This window comes from Schistocerca nitens, chromosome 3, assembly GCF_023898315.1.
Source record: "Schistocerca nitens isolate TAMUIC-IGC-003100 chromosome 3, iqSchNite1.1, whole genome shotgun sequence".
NCBI classification, from domain to species: domain Eukaryota; kingdom Metazoa; phylum Arthropoda; class Insecta; order Orthoptera; family Acrididae; genus Schistocerca; species Schistocerca nitens.
In genome coordinates, this window is record NC_064616.1 from 347,983,704 (window position 1) to 347,996,142 (window position 12,439).

Consider the following 12,439-nt stretch of genomic DNA (forward strand, 5'->3'; position numbering starts at 1 on the left):
AAGAGTCCGAACGGTCCACATGTGGTTTCAACAGCGTAGTCAAAAAGTTGGCTAACGAGTAGGTTGGCGAACCAATGGCACTTAGTATCGGTCTTAACGGCACATTTTCTTTATGAATTTTGGGCAATCCATAAAGCCTCGGTGGTAGCGCAACCGAATTGCAGAGACCTTTCTGTACACTCTCTTCAATGGAGGACTTTTTTATTAACCACGACACAGTTCTGAGAACGTTGTTAGTGGGGTCTTTATTCAGCTTCCTATATGCTTGCGGATCCAGTAGATCAGTAATTTTACTCTGATAGTCGGCCACATCCATAACCACCGTTTCGCTTCCTTTGTCAGCTGGGAGAACCGAAATACTATCGTCGTCATTCAGGATAATTATAATGGACATGATATTTCCGGCCGTGAAAGTCTACATTTTAGAAAGTAAACCTTTCACTCGAGGGAAGACTTGAACCAAGGACCTCAAGTTCCGCAGCTGCTCACGCTAACCACGGGACCACGGCACTGCTGGGCTCACACTATCCTTGACGTTGCCTATCTTGTGCAGGGTCTACTCAGTTTGTATATTTTGCTTATTTTTTTCATAGTTCCACACAACTTCTTCCTGTTTTCTCGATTGATCTATGTTCAGTTTTTCAAGGCCTATCCACAGTGCCAACTTATAACTAAATCTGAGAGGGATGCGATGGGGAGATTCCCTTGTTAGGTCTCTTGCTTTCCACTCGCTACGGACGTCTTATGTCGGAATGCAGCATCTCGCCGAAGCTATGCGCAAAATTACGGCCAGAATGGTAATAAATAAGGGAGTAAAGGAGGAGGAGCAGAAAGGAGGCGAGTTACGTACGCTGAGCGCGGCTGCGCAGGGTGAGCGTGAAGCGCGGCTGGCTCGGGGGCAGCGCCGGCGGCGGAGGCTGCGGAGTGGCGACGAGGCAGCCGCTGTTCTCCTCGCCCACGCCGGAGTCCGACTGGCTGGTCACCGCGCTGTGCACGCACGCCGGGAACGACAGCCGCATCTCCAGCTCCTCGGACTGGTGCAGGTTGGCCGCCACCGTCACTGACCATCCTGCGGCACAAACTCTGCCTGTAGTGGTCAGCTGCGATTGGGACGGGCTGCCTCATTAATACCAATAAGGTCTCAATGACTTAATAAACGTATGCAGAATATTAAAAAAATGCACGAGCGCACTACAGAAGTCCATGTATCGAGTAGAATCCTGCGGTTTACCTTTTACCAAGCTACAGTTGTTACGATGAACAGAGGCCGAGTGCTTCGCTCGTACAGTCCAACTCGAAAGCGCGTGGTAAATTCGCTTGAATGTAAAATGACTTTTTTTTATAATAAAATCAATATTTATATATGTGTTTGGAGAGAGAGAGTGATTGATTTTTGATTGAGATTTTTACTTTAAGTCGAAACTGGTACCTGAATTTTGGTTGCTGCCTCCTTGAATCATCAGTTTCTGCACCAGTTGTTGACGTATTGCAATTTGGAGGAAGTTATTGTTCTTTGTGGTTTAAAATACGACTCTGTTAGTTACTTGGCCGTATTGCGGATAGCTCTGACCCCAAGTTTTCGTAGCTTTTCGTACCTAAGGGACCACTGTTGTAAGCAAGTAAGATCGAACAGCAATCTGCTTTTCGTGAGAAAAGGAGATTCTTTGGCACACAAACTTCCTTCAAACTACACGTCCTGCTACATCAAAATTGGTCAGTGGAGTTCAGCACCATACTATTGTACAAGAACATAATCCAATTACTGTAATTAAGAAATTATGAGAGGTTGTCACTTATTGAATGAAAACTATAGAGAATGCATTTCTTTTCCTGTGTTTTAGTGAACTTTGTACACTTACAATTCTGTCGACTGATAGAATTCCATGTAATTTTTCTCCCATCGGAGAAGTATTGTAAACTGTGCTAAGCTACTGCAAATGCCGTATTGCGTGTCTCCATCTTTTGCTATGCCTCATCTCTTGTGGTTATTTGTAAATGCTAACTTACCCGAACAATGCTATTCACCGAGATCACTTCTAAACTAAAACAACTTGGTCACTTTCATGAAGAAACAACGGAAGTCCCAACCGAACCCGGTATCGCCAGAACATTTTAGCGTAACAGATAAAACCAAATCGTAAATTTGTTTGCTTATGCTAGAAAAAAAAATGGCTCTAAGCACTACGGGACTTAACATCTGTCATCAGTTCCCTAGTCTTAGAACTGCTTAAACCTAACTAATCCAAGGACATCACACACATCCATGCCCGAGGCAGGATTCGAACCTGCGACCGTAGCAGCAGCGCGGTTTAACACCGACGTGCAGGGAAAACAATCGACACGACATGGTATCCAGGCAGGAGTACCCCAAGGAAGCATCCTAGGGCCCTTACTGTTTAACCTCTACATTAACGACCTCCCAGCTACACACAACACAACGGTGGCAATCTACGTGGATGACACTGCCATCCTTGCACAAGACTGGAAGCCGTCTAACATTAACTCACGACTACAGACTGCATTAAGAGCGGCAGAGCCTTGGCTGGTGAAATGGCGTGTTAGAGTAAACGTCGACAAGTGCGTAGTCGTTCTGTTCACTAGAAGACCGAAACTACTGCGCAGACATCAGCACTGGAACCCAATAATACTACATGTACGCCCAATACGTTTCCGCGAGAAGATCAAATACCTCGGTGTCTGGCTGGACCGGAAACTACTCTAGGGGGGGGGACCACATTCAACACATGACCAACAAAGCAAACGCGAGGCTCAAACAACTCTACCGTGTGCTTAACAGGCGTAGCACACTGAATAGGAGGGTGTCTAGATCGATGTACATGAAACTTATCCGACCACTGATGACGTACGCAGCCCCTGTCTGGGGATACGCTGCGCCCACACGCCTGCGCCGTCTGCAGCTCATACAGAACAAAGTACTCAGAATCATAAGCAACGCTCCGCGCTACACACGTACCGCGGACCTTCACCGGGAGTACCGGCTACATACCATCTTGCAGGTATTCCAAAAACTCTCTACACGACTGTACAATAACGCGAGAGACTCGTGTAACCCGTTTATCCGTTCTCTGGGTAACTACGACCACAACCATAGGTGGAAACATAGTAGACCTAAGACACTATTGGCAAGAAACTAAACATCTATGGTCCAAAGCACGCCAACACGACAGTACTGGCCAGCCCCTGCAACACAGCTACTACTGGTAACCCCAGATGCTCGACCCGCCGAAAAACAGGCAATCGAAGGGAAACCGTACTGTACTCAGCACGCAAACCAGCCACCCCCCCCCCCCCCCTTACACTGTGTGCTGATCTATGACCGATCGCCCACTAATGTATGACGACCTTGAACTGTTACAGGGACGCAGCAACTGCAGCAAGCCCTACAACGAGCTTCCGCAATGGCAAAGGTAACGATGCACGATAACTCGCACTAACACAACCACACCTTGCATGCACTGTCGCAGCTAGCAAGCCGCTACTGCCCTTACTACCCGTCCTACCGTCGCAGAGGTTTTGTTCCCTTGGCGCTTGCCCTGGCGCCAGTGACAGTAGAACCTTTGGTTTGGTCCCCACGTTGGTGTGGGCGTGGAGGGGCCCCATCCTTTCTTCTAGCGCGGTTCCAGACTGAAGCGCCTAGAACCGCTCAGCCACAGAGGCCAAACTAGAATAAACGAAGCAACGGTGCACTAACGATTGTTTTAGTGTGTGTGTGTGTGTGTGTGTGTGTGTGTATGTGTGTATTGGAGAGTGGAGGGAGCAATCTTGTTCAGTGATTCCGTCTGAATCACGCATACATATTAGGCAGTCAGTGCTGTGTTGTTCTACGTATACACTGTCCAGTCAAATTAATGTGACCACCTGTCAAGCCGGCCGCTGTGGCCGAGCGATTCTAGGCGCTTCAGTCCGAAACCGCGCTGCTGCTACGGTCGCAGGTTCGAATCCTGCCTCGGGCATGGATGTGTGTGATGTCCATAGATTAGTTACGTTTAAGTAGTTCTAAATCTAGGGGACTGATGACCTCAGATGGTAAGTCCCATAGTGCTCAGAGCCATTTGAACCATTTGAACTACCTGTCAAAAGATCTAATAATCAGCTTTTGCAGCGCGGACCACTACGAGACGTGCAGGAGAGTGTCAATGAGTTTCGGGTAGGTGCAGACGGGGATGTGGAGCCATGCCGACTTCAGTGCCGTAGCCGGCTGCGCTAGTTTTATCGGTTGAGGATCTGTGGCACGAACAGCCCGCTCAAGGTTGTTCCAAAGATTCTCGATTGGGTTTTAGTACAGGGAGTTTGGTGGCCTGCAGAGTAGAGGTAAACTGTTCCTGGTGCTCACGCCACGTACACTGTGAGCTGTGTGACATGTTGTAGATGCCATCATCCCGAGAAACAAACTGCATGTAGGGGTGGACATGCTCCCCAAGGATGGATGCGTACTTACTTTGATCCACAGTGCCTCCCATAATGATGAGATCGCCCAGAAAATTCCAAGGAAACATACCACACTCCCTCCTCTGGCCTGGACCCTTCTGGCGACAGTTGCAGGGTGTTTGCTTTCAGACGTTTCACACCGTACACGCCAAAGGCCATCTGTCCAATGGAGCATAAAATGTGACTCATCTCAAAAGGCCACCTATTGCCATCCAGTGGATGTCCAGTTGCGATATGGGCTTGCAAATTCCAATCTTCGTCGCCGATGAAAAGCAGTGAGCGCACGAACCAAGAGCCAGTAGCGGAGGCCCATACACAACAACGTTCGCTGAGCAGTCGTTGAAGAGACATTGTTGGCAGCCCCTTGATTCATCTGGGTGCTCAGCTGCTCAACAGTTGCACGTCCATTTGTCGGTACACACTTCTGCAGCCGTCGTTCACCCCCGCATCTATGGCCCATGGGGCCCAATATTCGCCTCGTCGCCGGTTTTGGATAGAGCCATTTTGCGACGCACGGTATACTTTAACCACGGAGGCACGTAAATAGTTTACAAACTTAGCCGTTTCGGAAATGCATCTACATCTACATCTACATCCATACTCCGCAAGCCACCTGACGGCGTGTGGCGGAGGGTACCTTGAGTACCTCTATCGGTTCTCCCTTCTATTCCAGTCTCGTATTGTTCGTGGAAATAAGGATTGTCGGTATGCTTCTGTATGGGCCCTAATCTCTCTGATTTTATCCTCATGGTCTCTTCGCGAGATATACGTAGGAGGGAGCAATATACTGCTTGACTCTTCGGTGAAGGTATGTTCTCGAAACTTTAACAAAAGCCCGTACCGAGCTACTGAGCGTCTCTCCTGCAGAGAGACCCTTGACCCTAAAACCAATGACGATGAATTTTTGGACGTCAGATAAATCGCTCCGTTTCCTCATCATGACAACGAATGCACTTATTTTTATATGAAAAAGAGGATGAAGAAAGAAAGGGTAAGGATGAGTGGGAAACTTCTGACTTCCAGCAGCACAGGGCACTGTGATAAAGCAATGCCGAAACTGAAAATTTGTGCTGGCTCGGGACTCGAACCTGAATTTACCGCTCATTAACCATTTCGGCCTTTCGGACACAGTACTTGACCGACTCAAATTTCCAACTATTACACGCTGCAGTGCAGGGTCCCTTGTCCATTAACCTTCTACTCGTAATTATTGATTTCCATAGGAGTTCCAACACTACCAGTGAATCCGCACTTTAATAATGTCAAGAATTTGTCGCGTTCTCACATTCAGGGTGTATCATAATTAATGGCATAAACGCGCACAGTTGAAAGTACACGATACTAGAAGCAAAAAGTATCAGTAAACATAGGGTCGAAAATGCATACCTTAAGAGCCACGAGCAATTTTTCATCTTCGATACTGTGAAACAAATCTCTTCTACTGCAAGCTCTTTGCTTACCATATTTTGGGAAGTGGCAGTATGGACCAAAACAAGAAAAAATGTCCAGTGACATTTCATTTCCGAAATCGTTAAGGAATTCAATATTTCGAGATCTACAGAGTCGAGAGTGTGCCGAGAATAGCATATTTCAGGCATTATCTCTCACGACGGACAACGCTGTAGCCGACGGCCTTCATTTAACGACCGAGAGCAGCGGCGTCTGTGTAGAGTTGTCAGTGCTAACAGACAAGCAACACTGCTTGAATTAACTGCAGAAATCAATGTGGAACGTACAACGAGCGTATCCGTTAAGACAGTGCGACGAAATTTGGCGTTAATGGGCTACGGCAGCACACGACCAATGCGAGTGCCTTTGCTGATAGCACGACATTGCGCGCAGCGCCTTTCCTATGCTCGTGACCGTATCAGTTGGACCCCTGAACGACTGGAAAACTGTGGCATGGTCGGATGAGTTCCGATTTCAGGTGGCAAGACGCCATGAAGCCATGGACCCAATGCACTCCGTCTTCAGGCCACAAGTGGCCCATCGGGACCATCCGACCGCCGTGTCATCCTCAGCGGAGGATGCGGATAGGAGGGGCATGTCGTCGGCACACCACTCTCCCGGTCGTTATGATGGTTTTCTTTGACCGGAGCCGCTACTAATCGGTCGAGTAGCTCCTCAATTGGCACCCCGAAAAATGGCAACAGCGCATGGCAGCCCGGAAGGTCACCCATCCAAGTTCCGGCCACTCCCGACAGCGCTTAACTTCCGTGATCTCACGGGAACCGGTGTGCCCACTACGGCAAGGCCGTTGCCCCATGGACCCAAGCTGTCAACAAAATACTATACAAGCTGGTGGTGTGGACTGCGTTTACATGAAATGGACTTGGTCCTCCTCTCAAATTTAACTGATCATTTACTGGAAACGGTTATGTTCGGCTACTTGGAGACAACTGCCGTGCGCCACGTCACTGGGTCGCAATTTTTAACGATTGGTTTGAAGAACAATGCTGTCAGTTTTCAGTTTCGCGAGAATGATTTGCTATCCATATCGCCGAAATAAAGTCCATCAATCGTATATGGAACATTTTCGAAAGGCCTGTTCGTGCACAGAACCCTGAACCGGCACCGGTTTCGCTACCAATATTTCTGCAGGGGAATCCCAACGACTTGTTGAATCGATGGCATGTTGAAATGCTGCACTACTCCAGCCAAAAGGAGGTCCGTCACGATATTAGGATGTATCCCGTGACTTTTGCCACCTCAGTGTATTTATCCAAGTTCCGAGAGGAGCCAAAGCTATTTTGAATGCCGACGGTTTCACTTCCTATGTTCGTGTTACCAGAGATACAGTTGCGTGTGATCGGACGTTTGGGTGGCTCGTTACAGCAGAAGAGGACAGCGGGAGGCGAGAACATGCCCAACCTGTGGCAGCTGCGCACGCCGGAGAGGCAGGAGAGGCGGGTCGCGGCAGCGGGGCGGGCTGCTGCCGGGGGCGGTGGCGGCGGCGGGCCGGCGGGGGCGGCGGGGGCGACGGCGGCGAGTCGCTGCTGTACGCTGGCGACGATTCCACGGCCGTCGCGGCCGCGGGTGTGGGGGCGGGGGCGGGGGCGGTCAGCTGTCGCCCGCCTCCTGCAAGATACAGACGTAACCAACAATACACAGACCAACAATATCCAACCTATAGTACACCCACACCTTCACAGTTATATTTATTTGCGTTAAACTAAACTAAAAATTTTTTTATTTCAAAAATAACACAAGAACTTAATCCAAAAATAATAAAAATTAAATTTCTTTTATTGAAAAGTAAGTGATGAAGGAGAAGTAAATATTACATACAAAAACGTATTTAAACATACTGTATAATCAGGCTTAGCTTAGCCGCTAACGTTTCGTGCAGGGTCTGTACTAGATTCTGAAAGACCTAGATAATGGCCTAGGAAGGTGGATAGATGAACTCTAGAGGTTCCCTTTGTCTGCAAATGGGTATCAAATGGTACATAACCATGATGGCACTGATGTACCATAAATAAGATCATACACTACTGGCCATTAAAATTCCTACACCAAGAAGGAATGCAGATGATAAACGGGTATTCATTTGACAAATATATTATACTAGAACTGACATGTGATTACATTTAAACTTAGTTTGTACGCATAGATCCTGAGAAATCAGTACCCAGAACAACCACCTCTGGCCGTAATAACGGCCTTGATACGCCTGGGCATTTAGTCAAACAGAGCTTGGATGGCGTGTACAGGTACAGCTGCCGATGCAGCTTCAACACGATACCACACTTCATCAAGAGTAGTGACTGGCGTATTGTGACGAGCCAGTTGCTCGGCCGCCATTGACCAGACATTCTCAGTTGGTGAGAGATCTCGAGAATGTGCTGGCCAGGGCAGCAGTCGAACATTTTCTGTATCCAGAAAGGCCCGTACAGGACCTGTAACATGCGGTCGTGCATTATTCCGCTCAAATGTAGGGTTTCGCAGGGATCGAATGAAGGTTAGAGCCACGGGTCGTAACACATCTGAAGTGTAACGTCCACTGTTCAAAGTGCCGTCAATGCGAACAAGAGGTGACCGAGACGTGTAACCAATGGCACCCCATACCATCACGCCGGGTGATACGCCAGTATGGCGATGATGAATACACGCTTCCAATGTGCGTTCACCGCGATGTCGCTAAACACGGATGCGACCACCATGATGCTGTAAACAGAACCTGGATTCATCCGAAAAAATGACGTTTTGCCATTCGTGCACCCAGGTTCGTCGTTGAGTACACCATCGCAGGCGCTCCTGTCTGTGATGCAGCGTCAAAAGTAACCGCAGCCATGGTCTCCGAGCTGATAGTCCATTCTGCTGCAAACGTCGTCGAACTGTTCGTGCAGACGGTTGTTGTCTTGCAAACATCCCCATCTGTTGACTCAGGGATAGAGACGTGGCTGCACGATCCGTTACCGCTATGCGGATAAGATGCCGGTCATCTCGACTGCTAGTGATACGAGGCCGTTGGGATCCAGCACGGCGTTCCGTATTACCCTACTGAACCCACCGATTCCTTCTGCTAACAGTCTTTGGATCTCGACCAACGCGAGCAGCAATGTCGCGATACGATAAGCCGTAATCGCGATAGGGTACAATCCGACCTTTACCAAAGTCGAAAACGTGATGGTACGCGTTTCTCCTCCTTACACGAGGCATCACAACAACGTTTCACCAGGCAACGCCGGTCAACTGCTGTTTGTGAATGAGAAATCGGTTGGACACTTTCCTCATGTCAGCACGTTGTAGGTGTCGCCACCGGCGCCAACCTTGTGTGAATGCTCTGATAAGCTAATCATTTGCATATCACAGCATCTTCTTCCTGTCGGTTAAATTTCACGTCTGTAGCACGTCATCTTCGTGGTGTAGCAATTTTAATGACCAGTAGTGTATTACGGCAGGGGCTAGCCAAACTTGTGTCTGCGTAAGCCTCACACCTCAGCTGACAGGGAATTTCGCTGTGTTTCCAATGAAACAATATGGAATAGCATTCCTGAAAAGCTTAGCATGACGCCGCGTGGCCCTTGAGTTTTTGTTTTTGTCTTTCCTCTTGCGCCCTGTTCGGTTACAATGAAAATCCAAAAAGATATACGCCTGATCTACGTAGACAGACACAAATATTGAGCATGAAGACATCGAATTTGACCGTTCCAGCAGGATTAATTTAGGAGTTGTCTCATAAGAAATAACCAGATTCATCACTAGTGAACTGATCAATAGGATGACTCAGTGAACACAAACTCTAGATGACAAAATTTCAATTTGGGGATCGAGTGAGGTAGCGTCGTGGTAAGCCACTCTGCTCGCATTCGGCACAGCAGTGGTTCGAATCCCTGTCTGGCCATCCACATTTAAGTTTTCCGTGACTGTCCTAAACGGCCTAAGGCAAATACTGTGATGGTTCCATTGAAACGGCGCTGACAAGTTTCTTCGTCAATCGGAGCTTGGGCTCCGTCTCTGATGACCTTGTCTACGACGGAGCTTTAAACCCTTATCTTTCTTCCCTTTCTCTAGTTTAGACTCAATGAACAGTTGTGTGTTACGCATTAAATAAACACTATCAAAGCACACCACAAACATAACCGAGCGAGGTGGCGCAGTGGTTAGCACACTGGACTCGCATTCGGAAGGACGACGGTTCAATCCCGCGTCCGGCCATCCTGATTTAGGTTTTCCGTGATTTCCCTAAATCGCTCCAGGCAAATGCCGGGATGGTTCCTTTGAAAGGGCACGGCCGACTTCCTTCCCCATCCTTCCCTAACCCTATGAGACCGATAACCTCGCTGTTTGGTCTCTTCCCCCAAACAACCAACCAACCACAAACATAAATAATAAATAGAACTGAAACTGTAACGAAGAGTGTATAGAAAAACAGTAATCTGCTTAATAACAGTAAACAGGTAAATTCAATTGCTCCATCAAATAGAATCCCTACGGGGTGCATCATTAATCCGCAAGCCCTTAACACTCGAAAAGGATCTAAATAACAAAAGAGACATCAGTTGACTAAGAGTGACTTCGCGAATTACGAGTGGCGTTAGTGCTGTAGGAGGCAGATTACCTGGACACCACATCTCGTGCAGTTAGTGACATATATTCTTCTGGGGATGCATATTTTGGTTCCCGTAATTATTCAAATACACTCTAAGACAGAAAAAAGACACATCACGAAGGAATTACCCGAATGGGATGGGAATTGGTAGATGTGACGTACGTGTACAAACAAACAAATATGTACAATTTCTGGAAAGATTTGAGGATTTATGCAAAAGAAAGAGCTTCATTATGAAGCAAGTCAGTAACACGTTGGTCCACCTCTGGCCCCTACGCAAACAGTTATTCGGATTGGCATTGATTGACAGAGTTGTTGGATGTATTCCTTACGCATATCGTGCCAAATTCTGTCCAATTGGCTAGTTAGATGGTCAAAATACCGAGCTTGTTCGGGGGTCCTGCCCATAATGCTCCAAACGTTCTCAACTGGACAGAGATTCAGCGACCTTGCTGGCCAAGGTAGGGTTTGGCAAGCACGACAACAAGCCGTAGAAACTCTCGCCGTGTATGGGTGGACATTATCTTGCTGAAATGTAAGCCTAAGATGGGTTGCCATGAGATGCAACAATCGGGGCGTAGAATATCGTTGACGTACCGCTGTGCTGGAAGGGTGCCGCTAATGACAACGAAAGGAGTCCTGTTGCGAAAAGAATTGGCCTCCCGGACCATTACTCGTGGTTGTCGGCCCATTGGCGTGCGACAGTCAGGTTGGTACCCTACCGCTGTCCGGGGTGTCCCCAGACACGTTTTCGCAGGGATCGGAGTTCAGTTCGAAGCCGGGCTCATTACTGAAGACCATTCTACTGCGGTCAATGAGATTCTAAGTTTTTTTCGATGTCATTACAGAAATCTCTGTGCTGGGAGTTAATCATTTCAGTTCTTAAAGGGAACACATACTATATATACCACAACAGATCCAGAAATTAACAGGGTATCAGCAAACTCTGTTCAACGTTATTTGTTTACTGTTCTGTACAACATTATACAGTCACAATGCAGCTGCACTGTGAATGCTGTTCTCGGGCATGGGATGAGTTAGTTCCTGCTCGTAAGCAGTTGGAAATCGTCCTGACTGCTGTCACTGCAAATGAGAGTGTTGGGAGGGCTACAGAGAGACATGTACCACGGATACGACAGGTATCACAGACACTATCCTCTCCTGTGGAAACTGATTCCTCTACAGGAATTACAGAATGTATGAAAATTCGTCCACTAAACTGTGAGTGACGTCATAGGTGCTATCGTGCAAATAAATTGAAACTGAGTAAGTGAGACATACTTCATCTGTTGGGAAACCTGCGATGTCCAACGTGAAGGGAAGCCAAACGCAGAAGAGCAGGGGTGTATTATTTGTCAGCGGCTCCAATGTACGGAGAATAAGTGTTCCTCCTTAGGAAAATGGCAGCAAGTGATTGGAAGAATCAACATTCAACATGTTGAAGAGATTGTTCCAGCAGCCATTGAGGGAAAAGGGGGCAACCAGTTGCGGATTGTGATGCACCTTGGATCAAACGATGACTGTTGTTTGGGCTCCAAAATCATACATGGATCACTCCAACAAATGGCAGAGAAGTTTGAGAAGACCAGCCTTGATCGCAGAACTTCATCCAAGCTCACTATCTGCAGCAATGTCCCCTTAACTGATGGTAGCCGGCTGGTTCTGAGTGTGTTGGATTACTTAAACTAGAGACTTCGGAGGTTCTGTGACAAGCTAGGTCGCGGCTTCCTAGGTTTGCTTCATATGGTTGAGAGCTGTAGGGTCTACTTAAATGGATTAGGAGTGAGGTACAGATCCGAGGTACGGAATGAGGGGGGTCGAGAGGGTCACGATCCTCCCCACCAAACAATAGCTTGCCAGAGTAACCTTATTTTTAGATATACCAATTTCCAAATTTTCAGCCAGCTTCTAGAAAATAATGAAGCAACATAAAAT

At 47.7% G+C, this 12,439-nt stretch overlaps 1 protein-coding gene across 1 annotated transcript in view; it reads right to left on the bottom strand.

Moving 5' to 3' along the window:
- Positions 1–842: 842 nt before the first annotated feature.
- LOC126249227 (uncharacterized) overlaps positions 843–12,439 on the bottom strand; it is a 300,476-nt gene continuing 288,879 nt past the window's right edge. The window contains exons 5-6 of the mRNA XM_049950883.1: positions 7,461–7,527; positions 843–1,116 (exon numbers count right to left, since the gene is read on the bottom strand). Coding sequence (XP_049806840.1) covers positions 843–1,116; positions 7,461–7,527 — 341 coding nt within the window. The remainder of the gene's footprint in view (positions 1,117–7,460; positions 7,528–12,439) is intronic.